The 23,635-nt window shown below is 37.6% G+C and overlaps 4 protein-coding genes across 5 annotated transcripts in view; 2 read left to right on the top strand and 2 right to left on the bottom strand.

The window, feature by feature from the left end:
• Nucleotides 1–10,433, bottom strand: part of LOC146488783 (echinoderm microtubule-associated protein-like 2) — a 26,976-nt gene extending 16,543 nt beyond the window's left edge. The window contains exons 1-7 of the mRNA XM_085113707.1: nt 8,979–10,433; nt 7,644–7,824; nt 6,688–6,820; nt 5,889–6,038; nt 4,933–5,008; nt 3,722–3,823; nt 3,198–3,296 (exon numbers count right to left, since the gene is read on the bottom strand). Of these exons, the coding sequence (XP_084969833.1) occupies nt 3,198–3,296; nt 3,722–3,823; nt 4,933–5,008; nt 5,889–6,038; nt 6,688–6,820; nt 7,644–7,824; nt 8,979–9,866 (1,629 nt within the window). The 5' untranslated portion in view covers nt 9,867–10,433. The remainder of the gene's footprint in view (nt 1–3,197; nt 3,297–3,721; nt 3,824–4,932; nt 5,009–5,888; nt 6,039–6,687; nt 6,821–7,643; nt 7,825–8,978) is intronic.
• A 110-nt stretch (nt 10,434–10,543) lies between these two features.
• Nucleotides 10,544–14,058, top strand: LOC146488782 (uncharacterized). Its single transcript, XM_085113790.1, has 2 exons — nt 10,544–10,703; nt 11,118–14,058. The coding sequence occupies exon 2, from the start codon at nt 11,145–11,147 to the stop codon at nt 12,543–12,545; it is 1,401 nt and encodes a 466-aa protein (XP_084969916.1). The 5' UTR covers nt 10,544–10,703; nt 11,118–11,144; the 3' UTR covers nt 12,546–14,058.
• Nucleotides 13,592–20,280, bottom strand: LOC146488781 (cytochrome c oxidase assembly factor SCO1-like). The gene is made up of 6 exons (XM_085113813.1): nt 20,075–20,280; nt 18,916–19,141; nt 17,952–18,149; nt 17,137–17,235; nt 15,920–16,035; nt 13,592–14,705 (listed from the first exon to the last, which is right to left on the bottom strand). Exons 1-6 carry the CDS (start codon nt 20,159–20,161, stop codon nt 14,565–14,567), a joined length of 867 nt encoding a protein of 288 aa, XP_084969939.1. The 5' UTR covers nt 20,162–20,280; the 3' UTR covers nt 13,592–14,564.
• Nucleotides 20,281–20,314: 34 nt separating this feature from the next.
• LOC146488780 (cilia- and flagella-associated protein 74-like) overlaps nt 20,315–23,635 on the top strand; it is a 37,310-nt gene continuing 33,989 nt past the window's right edge. For both annotated transcript variants that reach the window (XM_085113696.1, XM_085113693.1), the window contains exons 1-4: nt 20,315–20,999; nt 21,471–21,546; nt 22,109–22,175; nt 22,567–22,655. In XM_085113696.1, coding sequence (XP_084969822.1) covers nt 20,831–20,999; nt 21,471–21,546; nt 22,109–22,175; nt 22,567–22,655 — 401 coding nt within the window. In that variant the 5' untranslated portion in view covers nt 20,315–20,830. The remainder of the gene's footprint in view (nt 21,000–21,470; nt 21,547–22,108; nt 22,176–22,566; nt 22,656–23,635) is intronic.

Raw genomic sequence — 23,635 nt, 5'->3', positions numbered from 1 at the left:
TTCGGCACGCACTAGAATACTGACATATAAAGTATATTTTTCATAAAAATGACTGCTGACTGTACTGTTAACTTAGTCCGTATCTCGTACTCTATTCGGCACGCACTAGAATACCGACATATAAAGTATATTTTTCATAAAAATGACTGCTGACTGTACTGTTAACTTAGTCCGTATCTCGTACTCTATTCGGCACGCTGTAGACTACCGACATAAAAAGTATATTTTTCATAAAAATGACTGCCGACTAGTGTTAACTTAGTCCGTATCTCGTACTCTATTCGGCACGCTGTAGAATACCGACATATAAAGTATATTTTTCATAAAAATGACTGATGACTATAGTGTTAACTTAGTCCGTATCTCGTACTCTATTCGGCACGCACTAGAACACCGACATATAAAGTATATTTTTTTTAAAAATGACTGCTGACTGTACTGTTAACTTAGTCCGTATCTCGTACTCTATTCGGCACGCACTAGAACACCGACATATAAAGTATATTTTTTTTAAAAATGACTGCTGACTGTACTGTTAACTTAGTCCGTATCTCGTACTCTATTCGGCACGCACTAGAACACCGACATATAAAGTATATTTTTTTTAAAAATGACTGCTGACTGTACTGTTAACTTAGTCCGTATCTCGTAATCTATTCGGCACGCACTAGAATACTGACATATAAAGTATATTTTTCATAAAAATGACTGCTGACTGTACTGTTAACTTAGTCCGTATCTCGTAATCTATTCGGCACGCACTAGAATACTGACATATAAAGTATATTTTTCATAAAAATGACTGCTGACTGTACTGTTAACTTAGTCCGTATCTCGTACTCTATTCGGCACGCACTAGAATACCGACATATAAAGTATATTTTTCATAAAAATGACTGCTGACTGTACTGTTAACTTAGTCCGTATCTCGTAATCTATTCGGCACGCACTAGAATACTGACATATAAAGTATATTTTTCATAAAAATGACTGCTGACTGTACTGTTAACTTAGTCCGTATCTCGTAATCTATTCGGCACGCACTAGAATACTGACATATAAAGTATATTTTTCATAAAAATGACTGCTGACTGTACTGTTAACTTAGTCCGTATCTCGTACTCTATTCGGCACGCTGTAGACTACCGACATAAAAAGTATATTTTTCATAAAAATGACTGTCGACTAGTGTTAACTTAGTCCGTATCTCGTACTCTATTCGGCACGCTGTAGAATACCGACATATAAAGTATATTTTTCATAAAAATGACTGCTGACTATAGTGTTAACTTAGTCCGTATCTCGTACTCTATTCGGCACGCACTAGAACACCGACATATAAAGTATATTTTTTTTAAAAATGACTGCTGACTGTACTGTTAACTTAGTCCGTATCTCGTACTCTATTCGGCACGCACTAGAATACCAACATATAAAGTATATTTTTCATAAAAATGACTGCTGACTGTACTGTTAACTTAGTCCGTATCTCGTACTCTATTCGGCACGCTGTAGACTACCGACATATAAAGTATATTTTTCATAAAAATGACTGCCGACTATAGTGTTAACTTAGTCCGTATCTCGTACTCTATTCGGCACGCACTAGAACACCGACATATAAAGTATATTTTTCATAAAAATGACTGCTGACTGCCGACATTTTATTAAATTTTATAAAATTGTAATAATTTTATTAAATAATTTTATTAAATTGTCATATGCGAGACGCGTTTGTTACATGTACGTGATGCATTAAAAATGTTTTCCTGTCTTGATTGGGATATTTCAAATTGTGATTGTAAAAGGTAAAAATTTTGTCACAACATAAACGTAGTTTTTGTTTAGAATTTTTTTTTAAATAATATTAAACAAGTGAGTAACACTAAGCAAACTTTTGGCTTTTATTTTGTTTACCTCACGAGGGATTTCATTGACAAGTGATAGTTACATAATTGTATATCTACAGAGAAAGTTAAACGTACAACACGTTTACGGATTTGCGTTAAGCTGCGTTAAGGAAACGAGTTACATGCTTAGCGCTTGAGCAAGGCGTGACAGAGGCGTGTACCATATGCGTGACATGCTGTTACATGTACGTGACGTATTAATCTGGAAGGTCAAAGCGTGACCCCGAAAGATTGATCAATTGCATATCGTGTGACCGGCCTGATGAGAGAAATATTATTCGCGTCATTTCGGGTTGCCTGAAATGAAAAGCCTTTTTAAACCATGTTAGACTATAGTGTAAAGGTACACAGAAAACCACAAAGTATGATATTTTGGTTTACTAGGGCTTTACTTGCCGGAACTATTTACGTGCATAAGGCAATGAAATTTAGTAATCTGACTCTGATAATACGTAGATAGCTTGTGTTGGCGTGAAACAGATAGGTCTGTAGATACTTGATGGCACGCTTACTGAGGGGATATTACACTATGCATAAATTTGTCATAATTTATGCGTCATACTGTTTTCGGCACGGTACTCGATTCGGCACTTTACAGGCCTCCTTATCTGCTGGTCAACAATGGGAAGGAGAAAGAGTTCCAGGGATGTGACTGATTTGAAATTTGAAAGTCTTACTCGTACTCTGATCTGAAGGTCCTTATTGCAATTTATGTAATAAAACCTATCTGTCTCCTGTGGAAGAATGATTTACTTGGTTCAAGGCTGTTACCTAACAGGAGCCCAAAAGCCTTGGATTGCTAAAGAAATTGCTCTGGGTGCATAAATGTTTTGCAGTAACATCTAAAATTTCACTGGTTGCATGAGCTCCTAACTTCTCTGCTTTTGGCCTTATTGGCTCCTTTTAAGTTTTCTTGGGTACGTAAAAACCTGAATGCAAGAGACATTACTAGTTTATTACGGGTGTTTCCTTTACAAGCAGCGCATGAGGCTAGGGTATGAAGAAGGTCAGAATAAGTGCTAAGAGACAAACATAAGGAGGAGATCTTAACACATACACTAGCTGTAATATGACCCTTCCTACTTCTCTGTCTCTTTTGGAAGAAATGAACTACAAGCTAAGGCTTGCCAAAGCTCCTAGAGGGCAACTATCCTATAAAGGAAATTCCCTTTGAAAGCAGCACATGAGACTTTGAAGGAGTTCTGTATGCCAACAGACAGACACAAACCTAGCTATATAAATACATAAAATTATAGAGTAACATAATAATTATCAATATTGTGTAACCTTGCTCTGTTGTGTGACAGCTCTTTCTTCCCATTCCCACACAGTGAGGTGACACTCGTCATCTAATGAATCCACACATGCCAGTTGTTTACCATTATCCTGTAACCAAGAATGCATCAAAGCAGTCCAACTAGTAACGTTGAAATGTCAAAAAATTCTTTTATCATTCTTAGACACCTTTTAAAAGTGCAAAACTATTGGTTTTAATTTAGCAAATTGTGACCGAACATTTTGCACTTGGGATAAATTTTAAATTGAACATGACCATGTGCAGAAAAGTGCTGCTTTGAAGCTTTGATTTGAATGGTCACTTTTCAGAATTGTCTTGTTCCAGGAAATGGCCATTATAGTGTTGGTGTACAGGGCTCATCGCCAGGTTGAGGGGGTTTGCTAACAATGGGGTAGTCCATTTGGGGGCTAGCTGATCACATTGAAGGCTCCTGGATATCCCAGGCACCTTGTCCATTGTAATTATGCAAAGCAGTTGGTAAATAAGACATGTTTAATCAGTTAATAATACATACCTCTTGTGAGAATGCCAGGCATGAGATACTCAAACTGTACTCCTGTAGTGCCAGAACAGCTAAAGTGATCAGGGTTTCAGCATCCCAGATACGGATGTGACTCTGGTGACAAAACAAACATGTGAGGTGTGTCTTTTAACCCTCTCAAATCCAATAGTGACCTGCATCTTATTTCTCTTAATAATATCACTGCTTAATTAAACATACAGGTTGTGAGAAAGAAAAGAAAATGATCACCAAGTGTGAAATATCTCAATATCTAAAATTATTCTGCCAGCTGCTACCATAAGCAATGCAGTGAGGGCAACTTATCCATGTTGATTTACACGTAAAAGGTTAAAAAAAAAAAAACTAAACAAAAACAATAAAAAAAAAAATAAATAAATAAATAAATAAAAATGTCCAAGAGTAATAATTACAATAATTACAATTATTGTGCATTAATTATTGATTCACATTTAAGGTTTTCTTTCTTTTTTTTGCAATCATTGAACATTGTAAGTGTTAATTTGAATGAATATTTAAATTCCAAACAACTTAATTATAAATAGAAAAGCTAAGCTAATCAATGGGATGAAAAACATTTCCAAACACTCAGTGCCCTTGAAAATAAACCCTAGGATAACCTACATTATTAATTCAGGTCTTGAACATCACTAAAGTGATCACAAAATCACAAAATTAATTAAAGTGAAGTTTGTGAAGTCAATAACTTCAAAAACAATGCCTTGCCTGCTTTGTCTGGTTTGGGTTTCATGGACAGACAAAACAATCAATAGAAAGTTTGCTGAACATTCTGTTCATTTTCTTCGTTCACAAGGCTCTCTCTTGATCTTTTCTCTACGTCAACTGGCACATACATACTGAATGGCAGCTTTTCCCCCCAAAAAATATTATTTGATCAATTGTAACAAAAGAAGGCAATAAAGGATGTTTGAAAGGTGTTTACTTGTTTAAAGTTAGTGTTCAGTTTAAAATGATTTTCACCATGCAAAGTTACAACAAAAATCAAGTTATAACTTAGAGACGGAAACAAAAGATGAGACCTAACTGAAATTCAGACCATTATACACATTTAATGTAATGACAAAAAATTTCTACTCAATTGAAAAGATCACTATCTTTTGAATAATTTATCAGCCAACATTGTTCGGAGGTCATCATGTTTTTAATTAAAAGTGATTTCAGGTGATATGTATATCTGTACTTACAAGTTCATTTTGATCCACTGACAAGCCAGATGCCTGTCCTGTTGCTATGTACCACTGGTTGGGATGAATGGCCATGCTAAAAAATTGGAAAAAAAGGCAGATGTACTTAAAATGAGGGCCCATGTTATGAAACGGATAGCTCTTTCTACCTTTGATGCACAGTCATTACTTCAATCACTAATCAAAGATGGAACAAAGTGACAAAAAAGGACCTGAAGAGTGTGAAGTCATTATTTAATTAAAGGTGCCATGGCTTTTAAAAATGATAACCTACAGACTGTACAATCATTTTTGACAAAAAGATGGAGACTGTTTATTTTGCCATTTTTCTCCCCGACACACAAAGCTACATATATTGCAGGATATCTGTTGATTATGGATGATGAATATTCAGTGCACCACGACCATATTTTGGCAGTGTTTCAGTGTGTTGAATAATAATCTGTTATATATGTATATCACGCTGCATACATGGACTGTCCTAATATGCAATGTTGACAGCTCATATGTCCAGAATGCATTGACTTGTGGCTAGGCCAGGGCAAAGTTTCTTTTTAGTGCAGAATGATATTTGAAAATTATCAAAAACAAAAAACAGTTTTACTTAATTATCATTTGCCCCAAATTACACTTGTTATAATATTGCTCAATAGAAACAACTGAAGGTTGATTTCTCACTTTTAGAGTGTATCATAATTATATTTTTTATTAACTCGCGAACTTTTTGTGACACACATAAATTCATGATTTGGGAGAATGAAAATTCTTGACACCAAATTTTGAAAGTTTGGAGAATTAGTATCTTTGAACATTATTATTTGAATTAGTAACAAACTTGAACACTCAATAACTTTCTTCTAATTCCAAAAACATTTTTGTGAAGAAAATTTATTTTCATGGTGATAAAGTTACAAAACAATAATGTAAACAAATAAACAATGTATAGATAAAAATACCATTTAATATCATCTGCATGACCAGTATAATGCCTTTGGCTGTTTGCTATCTTGTTGTAAATAACAGCCATTGTAGAGACAAAATACAGCATCTCTCCAGATGGTAAGATATGTAAGTTACTATAGTTATCCTTGCCATGATAACCATATCTGTATTATTATGTCAAGGAAAATTAGGAACAAGAAAAGAACAGAACTTATAAATAATCAACAACATTAGCTTGGAGAGGAAACTTTCATACTTAGAGGCAGTTCTCTATTGAATTCAATACATTAGCACTAAGCTGAAACCTCGGAATCACTTTAAGGTGTTTGCAGTCCCCACTACTTTCTTTTGATAGATCTTTAGGCCAGGATCAGATGCCCTACCTCTCATACACACTATTGTGGTATTATGCGGCAAGCTCTGTCATGTCTTTAGGTTGACTACTTGGTACGGCATATGAGAGGTAAGGCATCGGAACTGGACCTTATCTTCATAACACATTCAAGCATCCATTTATGAGGTGTCTGCCCATGAAGTACCCATCAGCAGAGGTCCAACAGTACTAATGTCTTGATACACTGATTATTACATAAGTTTAAAAAGAGTATAATTCCATGACAAGATGATCAAATGCACTTTACAGCATGGGGACACTCTCCAGATCAAATAAGAAATAGGAAATGCTGGTTTTTGAGGTGAAGGGAAAACCGAAGTACCCAGAGAAACACATCTCGGAGCAAGGATGAGAACCAACAACAAATTATTTACAAATGTTACTCAGTACTGACAGAGGTAATTTAAGTGAAAAGATACACCCATGTCAACTGCAGCTTGGCATCAGGAGGTGCTACCGGTGTTTCATCAATTGAGTAGTTATCCAGTTGTGAAGTGTGTTGGTAAGTGTGCACTCGCCCTTTCACTTTAATGGTCACATTCTGGACTTGTGCTAACATGAACAAGTAAAAATAAATCAGTATGTCAGGCATGCCTTTTCTTGTGGAAGATAATGTTAGATGAAGTATAATTAGGGTTTGAACTATTGGCCTTTGTATCATAGGCTAAACTAGCCAAAGCCACCATGCAGATCCTAAAATATTAAACAAATGAATGTATGTAATGTAAAGTACACTACAAATCTCTGTTCATTCATTTTTTACGTCCACTTAGGTATTCAAAAACAACCTTCTCGCTCGCCATCTGAACAACCAACAACTGGGTTGTCAGAGTTCTAAGCGAGAACCAGTTCAATGAAATACACCCTAACCTAGCTTTATCACACTAATAATTCAGAAACTCCTACTCTTGCATACTTAAGAAAGCAAACAAGAAAACAAACAAACAAAACGGCATGACCGAATTTTGGTCATGCCGTTTCGGCGAAATGAACACTTTTGAACCAGATAATCTGATAAACGTGCATTCGCACTAAACTCTGTAACACTGCCCTACCTTCAAAACTACTTACATCACAACAACGCAAAACCACATCTACAATCCTAGTTATCTTATTAAGGCAACTTTTTTTTTACTTAGCCCCTTATACTTGGCAGTACAAGTCACCAGGGGCAGGACGTTCAGATCCCAAACAACCCAGTCCACCCCAGCTTCCATGGTTGGAATGAATGCTTCCCCAGCGCCTTGTTAGGTAGAAAATCATTGCATGCAGACATCAAAATTGCCAGCTGCTGGTACATTTTGAGAGGGCTGTTGGGTATCCATGCTTTTCACAACTGCAAGGGAATTTGGGGGTGTTTGGAGAAGATCATTACCTGAGGATTCTTCCCTGGGTTTTTTCCTGGATTTCTGCAAGCGTGTCTTTTGTGGTGGAGATGCAGAATGTCCATTACTGCTCAGCGATGATGGATTGGACAGGTTTCTTTTAACTCCCTGCTCTGAGCTGGCAGCAACAAAAGTGTCTTTATCTTGAAATAACTGTGATAGACCTTTCACCTAAACAGAAAACATACAAGAGAAATCATTCTAAAGATTTGATTAAGATTCTATTGCAAAATCAGGCATTTATGGATACTTTTAACAGTTAATTGGCATCCTTAGTTGAGTGAGGGATAAGTTTCTAAAGAAACTGAAGTGCTGAGTGGGTGGCATGGGAAGTGAAAACGAATGTTTGGTTTGTCAAACAAAGACAAACTAAACATAAATTGGCTACCATAAAGAGATTCAAGAAAGAGATCCTCAGTTGAGACCTACTTTCATCTGACTAACAAAGACAAACTAAAGATAAATTGGCTACCATAAAGAGATTCAAGAAAGAGATCCTCAGTTGAGACCTACTTTCATCTGACTACTTCCCCCTCCCCCCACCCCCCGAGGAAAAACAGCTGTAGTTTCTTGACATCAGGAACAGACGACTCAATGTGTGCAAAATGCAAATTTATATTCATTTGTTTTCACTGATATTTTTTTGTATATTTGCAAATTAATTTTATGTGTAGAGAAAATCTATAAAAGCAGAATCTCTTTCCTATAAGGGAATTGAACAAAATAAAACACAAAAATAAAGGATTTGCAAATTCACATGGCATTTGACTAAACCAGCAAAAAAAATAATAAATTATTTACTTGCTTAGCAAAAAAAAAGGTGATCACTGGTTAACATGGCAACACAAACCTGAAAAAGTATCTACAGCTACTAAATTTTATCACAAACAACATCCAAAACTGTCACAATAAAATATTGTCTATTTTTCTTTTGCTGAATGTCGACTCTGTTCATTAATTCCTTCTTTTTTTAATAATATGTAGGGCAGCTGATGATTGGCCCTCAAAATAATTTTTGTATCCAGTTGCTTCCTAGAAAAACATTGTAAAATTAAACGTGAAATTCAAAACTTCTATATAGCACCTTTTTAATAAAACAAAAATTTCACACAAAACAACATTTTCCGGATTTTTCCCGGAACTCGAATTAAATCCATAAAGGAGCTAGTAAGGGTTTTTCAACAATTTAATCACTTGTTTGTGTGAAACGGATAATCCGGCTTTAGCTGAGAACGGAAATCCTAGGCTTACTTTATATACAGAAGGTTTCTTCAACCTCGACCTTTATACCAACAACTTGTTATCCGCAACGAATGAATGCCTACCTTTTCACCTTGTAAAGTGTATAGCTCTCGGACCGGATACTTCAACACGTCAGAGATGTCCTTGAGCACATCCTCAAAGCTTTTCACTGTTTTTCTGTTCAACAAAACCTTGCATTTCTTGCTTTTGTCGTATTCACTCGTCACTGTTATTACGCGGGGTTTCGGGTTTCCATTGCCCGCGCCAAACTTCGAATCGCTTGATGAGGAAAGCGGCGATGTTTCGGACGGAGAGCTTTCCACATCAAGGGAGCGAGATTTGTCTTTCTGCTTTTGACCGTAATTGACATTCTTGATAAGCTGGTCGCCTGAGGAGCATATGTAATGTCTTCCATCCTCTAACTGGTTAATAGAAGTTATCGTGCTTCCAGCAGGTGAAAAAACCGTTCTTACACCATAAGGAAGCGGAATAGCTTTCGAGAGGTCTTCTACGATTGTGTCGAACGATCTATAACGTTGCCTAGTCACTACCATCTCAACTCCTTTAAAATGCTTATCTCCGTTTCGATAAAATGTAACTCTTTTGACTGCGTTCACTCTGCTTTTTCTCTGCTCTCTTACTGCTGTTTGCTCTAAACTAGAATTTGGATATTCTGGATTTGTAGGGTTGAAATGACGTGTCCGAGGGTCGCGTCCTCTGCTAAACTCGTTTGTAGCGCTTTCTTCATTTCTTGTTGGTAAAGGAATTCGGCTACTTAACTTAGCATCCCTTTTCTGTGATCTCCTTTCCCTTGGCTCTCTTTCAATGTCAGGAAATCTCACACGATTATTATCGTCCAAATCGCTGCTGCTGTCGGCTGGAAAAGGCCTTCCATTTTGGGCGCCATTCTCCTGGGCACGTCTTCGTTGGTAATTATTACTGTAACCTCGTCCTGCTCCACGATAAGACATATTTAATTCAAATTCACCATGTTTGCTTATTCTGTTGCTGCAGATAACGAAGTACCATCTCAGTGTCGAGGAATTAAGCCCCAGATAGTCGACAGAAATGTCGCGTGAACTTCTTCAAAACAACCGAATGCTGTTACTGTAATTACATGATTCATATGATTGCCAGCAATTTTGAGCTGAACAAAATCCACGATGTACTTTTCCCAGTCATACTTTAGCTCATTCCACTCCACAACATCCCAAACGTTTACTACGGGGCCGTTTACCACTTTTAATCATCGCTGTTTACTTAGTATTGACGGAAAAGACAACTTGTCGACTTTCTTGCGCCAGTTTCTTTGCAGCACGGATATTGATAAAGCTTTTTCAAGCACTCCTTTGTTTACTTGCCTACGGGAGTGATTGTTAATACCTGAATGTGTCCCCTCCATTGTTAAGTTAATCAACAGCGTCGTCAGGCTATCGTAACTAAGCAGGTGTTCGTAAAGACTTGAAAAGGCACTATTGAAATGCAAATGCGAATGCTTCCAGCCGACCGCCATTTTGACTTTGGAGCAAGTTAACGAGAGAGCCCTGGAAATTGGTCCCTTGATCGGAAGGCGGGAAAATCGCGGGAACCGATTGTGGACGGTAAGGGACACATACACGACGAAGAAATTGTCAATTTCTAAAGCCGCTGGCTACTTTTCTTTTAACTCCCGTTCTCCTTCCGTCCCACCCAACAAAGCTTGCAAGACAAGATCAATCATCAAGCGATTCCGAAAATATTGTGATTGCATCATCCTGCAACAGTTTTCTCCTCTCCCGAGATAAAAAATAAATAAAAGCAGTCCAGAAGTAAGTAAAAACACATGTAAGATTATTTGAACACTGACAATCATTTTGTAATTTAGATGTCTTAGATGTAGCTGCTTGCATATTACGTCATATTTACCTGCTTGACAACTCTGTTAAGCTTAAATGTAATATAATGGGCAAACACTTATATGCATTTACGGTGAATTTTATGAATAATTGCATTAAACGATTTAGCTTTTGATACAACGGAGTTTCACGTGACAAAGGAATCAGAGGAATATATCGCGTGACCAGTCCAAAGAGCAGCAAAGAGTCAAGGAGGGTCCAAAAGTCAACGTTAGTCCAAAAGTCAAGGAGAATGGAACTGACATGAAATAGGGATATTAACATATGGCACTCAGCTTTTGCAACAGTACAATTCAATTGTGTTTTCTTTTCCATGCAAATTTTCAGCATTCAAGGGCTTGAAGTTGTAAGGAAATGCCATCCACCAACGCAGGCTCATATCAATCACCATCAAAGCTTGTTACCAAGCTGTGGTACAGAGCAAAGGCGGCTGTGTATATTGCCCTGTTGATGTCTGCAGCACCCTTCTGTTTTATCTTGACTATTTTTTGCCAGCTGTTTGGAAAAAAATCCAAAGATGATCAATGCCTGGAGACTTCTCTCAGAAGAACAGTGTTGGTATCAGGAGTAGCTCATACCAAGGGGCTGCATATTGCGAAAACCTTGGCAAAAGCTGGCCATCGCGTGATCTTGGCTGATGTAGAAGACTTCTGGTTGTCAGCAGCGCAATGGTCTCACTTCATTTCAAAATTTTACACAGTACCAAATTTAAACCCCCAAGACAGCAATGAAGCATATATCAATGGAATGATCAACATTGCAAAAAAAGAGAAGATTGATTGGTATATCCCGGTAAGCCATACAAAGACAGCTTTGTCTGATACAATCATCAAACAGCGTCTTGCCAAGTTGAATCCACAAGTTAAATGCCTGGTATTTGATGACCCAAAGTTGACAGTTATTCTTGATGATAAGCTTCTGTTCTTAGAACAGTGCCAGAAGCTTAATCTGCGTGTACCTTATTTCAATCAGGTGGATAGTGTAGCAGAGGTCCGTGAAATGGCTAAGCAAGGGTTATTTTTGAATTCTCATTACTTTCTAAAACCTTTGTTGCCTTACTCCATAGATCGATTAAACTTCACTCGCATACCCAGCAATACAGCAGAGTTTGAGAAGTACATAGCTTCCTATGAATCAAAGCTTAATAATGACAACCCATATCTGGTTCACCAATTCATAAAAGGGAAAGAATTTGCTGCTAACGCCATTGTTATCAGAGGAAATCTCCAAGCTTTCCAGGTCTGTTCTTGTTCACCTGTGCAAATTGACTATGATGTGGTAAGCCACCCTGAGATTAAAAAGTGGGTGGAAAAGTTCTGCAAAGCCAAGCAAATCACTGGCAGCATTTGTTTTGACTTCATTGAAGATGACGACTCTGGGGAAGTTTATTGTATAGAGTGCAATCCTCGTCTTCATTCTTGCGTGGTCTCTTTTCTTATGCACTCAAATCTTGAAAGAGCCATTCGTGGAGCCATGGAAGTTCAATTTCAATTATCTGCAGCAATAGAGCCACCAGTTTCATCAACTCATGTCTACTGGTTGTACAATGAAATTGGCAAACTTGTTCGTTTCCAGCAAGGTCTTGGAGAATTCCTCCACACCTTGTGGGTTGGCAAAGACGCAGTGTTTGATGCAAGTGATCCCTGGCCGTTCTTCATGCTTAACCATTGCCAGATGCCAGTTATGCTGTTAGGAGCAGTGATCAGTGGCAAAAGATGGAATATTACAAATTACTGCCTTGGTCAGCTTAGGTGAAATCAAAAGCTGTGTCAAGATCATGCTAACTCTAGAGTTCATGAAGCCATGACTATAATCAAAAGGCAAAAAGAGTCATGCTGCTTGTCCTCCGTTTAATTATGTTTTCATTAAGTCTCACCAAATTTAAATTATATTTTTATTAAACTTATTGGAAGCCTAATGTGGATATATTACATAAGAAACACTGAAATGAACTTTAGACAATGAACTTTAGAAAGGACAAGTAAAATCTTGATTTATCACTGTAAGTTTTTATATATAAAATTTCAAAAATGTGTAAGCATAAATCTTAAAATGATCCTTCTTTGCCTGCAGCAACAAGATAGCTTTCTTCACTTACTTGTTTTGCGGTAAGACTTGCATGAAATTCTCCAGCCAATAATTATATTAGTGCTGAATGGTTCAGTAACTGAACAAGAAGCTGCAGATTCCATTTGGAGTTGAGAAAATATACCTTTTTGCCTGGACGGTTGCTTAATTAATGTGTATTTCTCAGTATGTGCTAGAATGAGATTAGAACAGGTTTTAATAATAATTTGTAGTAAACTAAATATACTAATATTTATAGACTTAAAATTTCTTAAAAGGGGCTTTAAAACTGAGCAACATTTATAGACTTGTCTAGTTGAAAGGCATTATGCATTATGAGCTTGACTTGACAGCTTATTTTGAAGACGAAGGAGTTTTGTTTGGTTGCTTCTTGATTGCAATGACAGGTTAGCATACAGGAACTGAGGAAGTGTGCAAAATTACATACATACACATGTAAAGCAAACACTGCCTACATGTGTGGTAACCTGGTACAAGATAAATTTTACATTTCTGTATACCATAATTGAAGGGGTGCCTGGAAAAAAGCCCTAAGTGACTTCCGATAATTGCTAGATTCTCCTTCCAAATTGCCTTATATTTGCTAGTGAAACAAAAGGAGAATTTGACTTTACATCAAAAGTCACTTAAGGCCTTATTCCATGCACCCCTATAATTATTATTATACTCTAAATATTATTGTCATTCGTACAATTAAGAAGAGACTATTGAAATAAATAACAATGTCAGTTTATTTCTTTTAATAATTTGTTGGATTCATTGGTTTCACGCTGGTTTCACACAGTTGAGAGACTTCAGTTTCATGCAATTAACCCTTTAAGCCCCAGTAGTGACCAAGATCTAATTTCTCAATAGTTGTCTTTACTTGATCAAACGCACAGGTTATGAGAATAAAGAAAATGATCAGATCAAAATGTCTTGATATTTCATCAAATTCTCCCAACTTGTACCACAATAAAATAAGACAAACAGTGAGGAGAATTTGCTGATTCATATTTGGGCCTGATTTCAGACGGTCTGTGAGAGCAATGACAAGGGAGAGTTCAGCAGAAGACCTCGGTCAATCTGGGAATCATGCATGCTCAGAGACCCAGGGGCAGTTAGTCGGGTGAAAGGGATTTTCGTGGGCAAAAGTTTACTGTAAGAACGGGAGAGCCCCTGGGCAATAACTCTTACCGAACCAGTTCCAGAAGCATTTGAATTCCCCACTTTTGATTTTTCTGGCCAGAGTAATTGCCCAGGGGCTCTCCTGTTCTTACAATTAACTTTCGCCCACAAAAATCCCTTCCACCCAACTAACTGCCCCTGGGTCTCCGAGGATGGAAATCATGCTTCTTGAAATCAAAAAGATTAACACTGTCATGTCAGTGCAGAAAGAGTGCAGTTGTTGAACTTGCAGATGTTATCCTGCATAGCCAGGTTTTCCAGTCAGCAAACAGGGAAAAAGTTAACCTTCTTAGAATGCTGCATTATAGAGCTTGCGATATCCTTGAAAAATGTGGCAACATCATATTTGGGATCCTATCTGAGATAGTACCCTTTTCAGAGTTACATTCACAGAACGCAGCTCTATGCTTGTTTTAACCTGCTATTATGCTGTTATTGCTTGCCGACTTTTAGCTTATTCCTTCATGTTAATTTCTCCACACACCCTGTAGACCTTATACATTTGATGTACAATTCAACTTATTTCTTCTGAGCAAGTTTGTAAGAAATCATGTGTCTAGTAATCCCTGCAGCAATGTCCTCTGCTGTTTTATTTTGTCCAAAATATTCAGCAAATTCACCTGTTGGAGCCACAAGGTACTGAATGATGGTATGATCAACCTGCCGAGAGAAAATGGAATTGTCATTCAGCTAAATTATGATAATTTCAGTGACTATCTTTTACCTTCAGTCTACCCTTTTCACTTTCTTTCTAGAAATGTTTTTAAATATACCGTAAATGATCTAATAAACGCCCCCTCTCTTATGAATGCCTCCTATCTAATTAATGCCCCCTAAGCTGAAAAGTTTGTATCAAAGCCCCCTGTCTAATAAACGCCCCCTTCCCTGAAAACCACATATAAACTGGAAACGGATGTATTGTACAATCAATCAATTTATTTGCATTCTTGCTTATAATAATTAACACCCGTGTGCGAGTTGCGTCTTGCCCAATTTTCAGTTCAAGGCACAACTTTCTGTGCTTGATGAGCCAACTCTTCCAGAACCATTTCAAGCAATAACTAACTCAGACATTGACGAGGCCGGCGATTAAAATACCATGGTGCTCGACAAGGACTCAGATGTTGACATTGAGCTATAAGAACTACCAGTTGAGTACCCTTTTCCGCCGCTTTGTATGTACTACTACTGTTATGGTTTTGTTGACGGTTTAGACTTATCAGCGGACAGACTTGATAGTGTGCTAAAGCTCTGTCACTTAGTTTATTATAATACCATATCTGGGTTACCATGTTACACTTATTAGAATAAACGCCTCTCTCTTTTAAATGCCCCCCTTGTACCCTTGAAATTCAATAAACGCCCCTGGCGTTTATTAGATCATTTACAGTATTAGCCACTTTTCCGCCATCATAAAGTTCTGAGGTAGGATCATACAGCAAAAATACCCCTCAACAGAAACATTCTTTCTGGAAATCACCACAGAGAATTCTCTCCTTTCCAGTGAACAGAAAATGGTCACTATAAACAAAGCTACAACATAATTTTTAAGGAAGGAGGACAAAACATTTTAGACCCAAATAACAAATTATTAATAAAACTAAAACAGACAATACAACGTGCAGTGAAATTTCTACAAATTTCTCTTTCTAAATCATAAAATTGTCAATGAGTACTACACTAAAACGTTAAAATGAGAATGTCAAGAGCTGTATCACAGATGACATCTCGTGGTTGTCTGGACATTGGTTAATTTATGTGTTGAGCATTGTTTGTGCAAGTAGATTGTAAAATAGAGTGAATAAAATAATGTCTCACACATCCACCCCTCCCCCCCCCCCCCTCCTGAAAAAAAGCAACATGTAATCGCTTACAATATAGTCGCTGTCTTCATCTGCTGGTCCAGCACTGAAGTACACCCTATAGGCCCTGCAAACTTGTTGGACTTGTTCGGCTGTACCCGTCAGACCGAGGAGACGTGGATGGAACTCTACAAAGAACAAACAAAGAAGTTATTGCCTTGATCTATTGTCTTGGTAAGTTGTTCTCTTTGACCTGGATGTATTGCCACTCATTTCCTGTTTGTGTATCTTAGAACCATTAACAATGCATACATTTAAAAGACCTGGTGATCTTATGTTCAAGTCTCTGGATGACAAGGTTTTCTCAGCATTGTTTGGTATGACTTGATTTGACTTATTTCCATGATGCCAAGGGGGGAAATGGGCTGGAAACACTGTTTAGTATACTGTACATTAAATATCTACTATAGATGGCATGCACGTGATTTCGTCACTGCCAGGTTGATGTACCATAAAAAAATTGCTTGTTTGCCTCTTTTGTTATTTGAAACACCAACATGGCGTAACACCATTATCATGCACTCCATTAACCTCCCATAAGTAACCTCCAAAACATTTGAAGTAAAAGGGTTCTTAACAGTGAAAAAACTGGCATCTTTCAGTAGTTTGTTTTGTTTAGATTGGCTTTCAATCTCTTCAAAGGCAAGTACCATGTTCAGGGTACATGGGTGATAGTAGCTGGGTCCCTGCTTCTTATGTAAAAAGCCCCTTCTGCAACAGCAAGATTAGCCCTTGTACAGCTGCCCCCTCCCCTCAGGAAAAATAGGGGAGGCAGGGCTGTGAACTCTCCCGGATAATCCGGGAGTCTCCAGATTTTGAACCGTATCTCCTGGTCTCCAGATTTATGTCTGTAATCCCCAGATTTTGAGGCGTATCTTGTGGTCTCCAGATTGATGTCTGTAAACTCCCGGATAATTGACGAAGTTTGCCATTTGGCGTCTGCTCAACTCTCTTACAAGAAAATGCAGTAGTGTTTTTTTTACTGGTGAATGTACGTTTCCTTCCTTCTTCCCCCCCCCCCCCCCCCCCCCACTAAAGCCGTTAATTTTTGCTTCAATGGGACGCCTCTCTACGGCGATTTGCCGGGGAAGTCATGTTCTCCATGTTTGAAGACATGTGAGGTTAACAGCCCTGGGGAGGGGGCGGCTGTGCACAGGCTACAGCAACATTCAACCCAACACTTTCTCAAACTACATGTAAATAGTAAAGAATAAGAAATAAAAAAGTACCTTTAACATATTCTTTGACAGCTTCTACATCATCTCTGGATGGATCAACTGTGATAAACAGAGGCTGAAGCTCACCACCTAGCTTCTCTTTATTCTCGTCTACAACACAACAAAATGCAGTTCAAAATAACTTCCACCTGTGACATAAATGCCAGCTTTCTTTGGAATTTTATTTCCTGATTATTTGTACATGTAAGAATTCAAACATTGACAACGATGAAGACTGGCAAAATAATCATCTTTGAGATGGAGCAGAGAACCATTGAATTCTGAATGTAAACCCTCCCAGATTAAAGCCCATAGACTGTAAGTTAGCTGACCTCTCCCCTCCTGCAGAAAATAAAAATAAACCCAGGAATCACAGAGTCACTTTAATGAACATAAGTTTAGGTCTTATTTATATATAGTATTGCCACACAGAAAGTCTATATCAGTCCTCCAACAAGGCCAAAAAGAAAAATACTATAAATACAATAAAATGACTATTCACAATGTTAAAAACTTACACCAAATTCCCTAACTTTGCATAAATGTGAACGAAACTAAAACCAATGCTGTCCGATGTTTCGATGATACTACCATGATCATTATCAAGGCAAAGTGACTGTTTCTTCATGGTATGACATTGGACAGCATTAGTTCTAAATATTTCTGCTGAGGTTTTTCATTAAATCTCTAATCATACCATGTGAACATTTGAAACAGCCAAAATAAATAAATAAATAAATAAATAAATAAATAAATAAATAAATAAATAAATAAATAAGCAGCATGCTGTATTCTGCTTCTTGAACACCATACCACACATAACTTACCAACAATATCAATTGCTTGTGCCATCTTTTCTAATTCGTCAGGACAAATATCAGGACAGTGAGTGAAGCCAAAATACAGCAAGACCCACTTGCCATGGAAGTCCTTGTCAGTGACAGCTTTTCCATTATGGTCTGTTAAACTGAATGGACCACCAAGTGCAACCTTACCAATTGATCTTCTCTTTTCTTTTTCTTTTTCTAAATTGAATGTAGACAAAACATGTACATGTAACATGCTGTACCTTTTAAAGAAATACAAAGACCATATTAATTATAAAATACGCAGACTAATCATAGAAATTCACCAGCGAAAGTCTAAACTTTATTTTAACCCTTTAACCCCTAATACCAAAGAACAAATTCTCCTATCTTGTGCCCATAATTTTCTTATAAAAGTACTGTGGAGAAGTTACAAAACAAAAAAAAACTTCATCTTGGGTGATCATATCCTTAATTCTCATAACCTCAGGGGTTGAATAAGCATTGATATTACAAGGAGAAATTTGATGCTGATCACTGTTAGGGCTTAAAGGGTAAAGGGAACAGTCCCAGAACCTAATGCAGCTATGTTTCAAAACGTTGTGTGTAGCACAGTAAAATACTATACTCTTACAGGTGCATATAGTCACTGACAATGTGTACGATCAACTTCCAATCAACTACTGGGTATATTCTGTGAATTTGTGAGTGTCCTAATAAACCTGATGAAGACAGGTATTGGCCATGCGAAAAGCATATCCTCAAGCCTTTTCACATCGTTTGATCAGTCCTTGAAGTAGTTTTTTTGACTTTCATTTCTATTTTCACTGAGGGGAGATGAACAGGCCTACCATCCTAAGTAAAGTAAAGGATAGTAACCCTGTGGCACTATTTTTCTGAAGATGGGTACAAATAAGACTGAGACAGACTCAAGAACACCTGGGAACTGATCTCTCAGCTTTGACTTATCCAAAGTTTATTTCACCTTTTTCCTTTTCCTCTTTGAGATGTCGTACATAGAGCACCACACCCCCACCCGCCAATGCCACAAGCGCAAGTGACACCCATGTCACAGGACCACGCTTGGCTGATCTCTCAAAAGCTTTATCAACAGCTTCTTTGGATGTTTTCCCTTCAGCCCGAGCCAGGACAGTTTTTGAACCACTTATCAGACTTCTGCTTCGAAAGCTGTTTAAGGCGATGGGCTTCACCTGTTGAATTGCAAAAAAAATGGTATATATTGAAGTTCACCAAAAAATTGTTTGACACCCAAATATCAAAATAATAATTATTGCAACTAGTATTAGGTATTAGGGTACTGTACCCAGAAAATCATCTATATCCCATCTCCCACCAACCCCCCCTCCCCCCCCCCCCCCCCCACTCAGGCAATCTCCCAGGTATTTGAACTTTTGAAACTTTACTGGTTAAAATTCTCAACTTCAGGGGACAAAAAGCTATTAAAAAAAACACCCTACCATTAAGTGCTCCAAGACCTCCCTTGAGGACATTTTTTCAGCTTCAATCAATCAGTGTTCATGCTTTGGACACCGAGATATATATCAATGAAACCCCTCGTACCTCTAAATTCACAGCGCATCTGCCAGGCCAAACACTTTGCAGGAATTTATTACATACTTTTAACAGACGCATTCCATTCGCTTATAAGAGCAAAACCCTGTATTTGAATCCTCTTAACTCCCAAAAACCAAGAAATCACCTACTTGTGAGTTTCCACCAGATACATGTACTTTCAAATTCCCACCCACCAACCAAATTCCCTACCCTGCAGGCGCGCATAGTATGGTACATGGTCAAATACCCGGGGGAATGTTGATAGTTCCAATTGATTGGCGCAAAAGCAGTCACCTTCACCCTTTATTAAATAACCAATATTTAAATTTTTAGTAAAAAACTTCTGGTCAGTGAGAATAATGGCTTTATCGAAGGATCATGAATTCACCACACAGGTGCCACCGGAATAATAAAATGACTTTAAACACAAAAAAATCAATATCATTCTAAAAGAAAACGATAGTGAATCAAACTTCAGTTGGAGCGGATTAAGTTGTAGTTAGCGCTTCGGCTTATGTAATCCAGGAAAAATATTGCAAGCTTACCATGCAGTTACCACTCCCTCTTACCTCTAAATTCACAGCGAATCTGCCTGGCCAAACACTTTTCAGGAATTTATTACATACTCTTAACTGACGAATTCCGTGTCTCAGCATCCTTGAGTTATGATTCTCGACTGGATTGTAATGCTTGGCTATATCCGAATCGTGACGATTTTAAAAAACTTTGCGCCGTAGAACATCCGCCATATTGTTCCAAAGGCGTGGTTACTAAGCGATTTTTTAGTCTTTGTCGAAAAGCCGAGGTCACTAAGCTGCTCGCTGTCATGGCCGCTGTGTTTTGTTGTCTGGTAATGGACTAGAAAGTGACCACCTCCAAAAATCAGTCTGAATTCTCCTACGGAATCCACTATGTTTTCCTGCTTCTCCTGCTTTTCTCAAGGTTTTGTCATGGAAACGCCTTAAACATTCTGTGTAGAATTTTGGCCTGGATTTCTTTGAACAAAAGATTATATTGGAAAGTTCTGAGTAACAATGGTTGAAAGGAGGGACTACCAGCTGAGTCTTATCGTGTGAAGACTTTAAGATGTTTGCGATTTGATGGCTGTTTATGCTACTGCATGTATGATAACTTGGATTCAAAGAGCACTCCAAATAATAAAATAGTTGACAGTTGTTTAATGGCTAACTCTACAATATATCTACTGTACGTGCGATGGTTGTCATAGCGAGGAGACGAATTCGTGGTTGAATTTGGATGAAATTGAGACTTGATTTTGAAAAATAAGTGCGGTTAGCATTCGTCTAAAGTTTCTAGTCGTCAACATGGAAGTGGTGGATTTAGAAAAGAAGGCAGTTCAAGATACCATGGAGGAATGTGAAAATTATGACACAAATTATGACACAGCTGAACTTGATGTCAATGGTGAGCTAACACAAGATCCAGAAACTGTGGATCAGTTCCGACAGAACCATTGGCAATTCTCAGATGAAGGTAGGGGAGTTAAGAAGTGTTTCCTGGAAAGGTTTGCGCAGGGTTTACAACATATATTCATCTATGATCAACCAACAGCCTGTCCTAATAGGAATAATTAAGCTTAACTAGATGAGTGATAATTGCAGTTATGTACACAACTTAAGCAGCTGCAAAGAGAAAGCCTGGAAAAAATGTTGAAGCCCAATTTTTTTCAGGCTTTCTTTTCCCAGCTGATTAAGACTGACCGACCAGCTTTCATGAGGGAGTCAGGGCAATGGGGAATGAAATTTGGTATAGTTACAGCTTAATGGAATTACTGTCCTTTTGATTAAGGTAACGGATGCCTAGACTCAAGATTAATTGGTTATTTATTGTTTTCTTACACCAAATCAGTCTCAGAGATCTAGAACATTCATGTACATGTGTACAACTGGGCACCGAACCCTAGCAGTTCTAAAGTCACTGTTTTGTTAATTGACGTCATTGCAGGACCAATTGAGTATGAGAGTGATCCTTCATCTGATATTGACAAGAATTACTTCAGTGATCAGGAATCACTCACAGGGTAAGGTTGCCATCTTGATTTCCTTTTTTTTTTTTTGCAGTTACATATACAATTAACTAATTTTAATTATTTTTATTTAAAGATGCGATAAAGATAGATAAAGCTTATTACTTTTCTAGAAAACACAAGCGACCAACACGAAAGAGATACAGATGCTCAACTGATTTCTTTTTTATACAAGGCTGAACCAATTCAAGTGAAGCATTGGTAGTTGTGAACAAAAAAAAAATCAGTCAAGGCTAGGGTCTGTATCTCGTTTGTGTAGGTCACTTGCAAGCTTTTCCTTTTTGAAAAATGAAATAAGGCAAAAAACATACTTGCAGTGATCTTGCCCAAACCCCTGCAACTGGAAATATTCCAAGGGTGAAGGGGGGTGGGAAATGATGGGGACTCAAACCCCAAAATTTATAGAGAAGAGTGTGATTGTTAAATAGGAATTTCCAGAAGGTTGGGATGTTTCCAAACCAAAAAGCCTTTCATAGGAGGGTATAGACATTTTCTGGAACAACACAATGCAATATGAAATACTAATTAAAATTAATATCTGATGTGTTTTGTACAGAAGTATGGATGGAGGGATGGAGGAAGACGAATATACCTCTGATCCAATAGCACAACAAACAAGACAGGTTAGTAACTAAAGACCAATAAGGCATAATGAGCATTTGCTTTATTATAACAAAGCTTTTGACAATACTTCCCTTTAGTAATCTGCAGGATATGTTTTATGAATCTCATAAATTTAACCTAATTCATAGAGAAATTCAGAGTAAACATTCACAAAAGTTTATGATAATAAGATCATATTTCCAAACCTTCTTCACGGTAGTAATATTTCCTTTGCTTTCTCTTCATGAATTATTAATGAGTTTGAGAACAAGTGATCAGTGTACAAATGATCTTGGACTTGATTAGTGAGTGTCAGAAACAAAGATTTTTGTATGTAGTCTCATGTTTATGACAAATATCTGCCATCTGATCGACAGGTGAAATTTTAATCAAATTTTCATTCAACTGTAGGAGAAGTTACAGCGTTTAGCCCTGAGACGTCATCTTGATCAATTGAGTGAACAAGTGCTAGAGAAAGACTACCTTGTGTCACAGTTCAGGTAATCATTTAATTCTAAACAGTGTCTCTGATTTGTGTTCAAAACTCAAAAGGAGTAGCAAGCGAATGCAAGCAAGCTAGCAATGGCAGGCAAAGCAGATGACCCTGGAATTTCCTGAGGGTGCCCCCGCATTAGGTGAACTGCTGACCAGCCCCTGAATCAAATTTAACTTAGCCTAAATGATATTTAGCCACAATCTTTTAAAACACACTTCTGCTAAGGTACTCAAAGTGCCAGGTGGGGGAGGGGTGGGGACTCCTCAGTTTTTTTTGTGGGGGGTGGGGTGACACCTAGTCCTTGAAACCCTGACCAAAGAAACCTAATTTATCAATACCTGTTTTCAATACCTAAGACCAAAATGGTTAAAATTGATTAATACTCATTTTCAGACCGAAATGTTTAAAAAACCGTACCCTTCAGACTGTATGTACCTAATAATAAAACTTATATAAGGGGAGTATCCCCCCTTCCGAGTCATAGACCAAGTGGCATGTATATGTTATATGGAAAAGAAGCTTCAAATTTGTTGATATCACCCAGAGAGGTAAGAAGATCATTTGTTTTTGTAAGTAGGCCTAATTAGTATATTAAGCTTCATAGTTTCCTTTAGGCCTCCTTGCCACTGTTATCATCCTTTTCCTTGTTATCGGTACCGTTGTTCTCTCTTTTTTCCTTTGCATACGAATCTGCAATAAAATAAATATAGCTCCCACGAGTCTCCTGTAGCTCAGTGGTAGAGCATCTGAACTAGTAATTGGAAGGTCTTAGGTTCGACTCCTGATAGGAGCACTCGGATTTCTTTTTTCCGAGTATGCCTGCATCACTTTCTAGAATAATCATCATTCTCACTCATTAGGCTGGAAATATACCATTACATTTCTTTCAAAATAAATATAATATACATGACTTGTATTAATTTCTGTATAGTTTTATGTCCAGTAAAATAAAGAAAACATTAAAATATAAGAGGTATTCAACTA

This window comes from Pavona decussata, unplaced genomic scaffold (assembly GCF_977016875.1).
Source record: "Pavona decussata unplaced genomic scaffold, jaPavDecu1.1 SCAFFOLD_8, whole genome shotgun sequence".
Classification (NCBI taxonomy): Eukaryota; Metazoa; Cnidaria; class Anthozoa; order Scleractinia; family Agariciidae; genus Pavona; species Pavona decussata.
The sequence above is the reverse complement of the archived record's forward strand: the minus strand, read 5'-3'. Positions and strand labels throughout refer to the sequence as shown.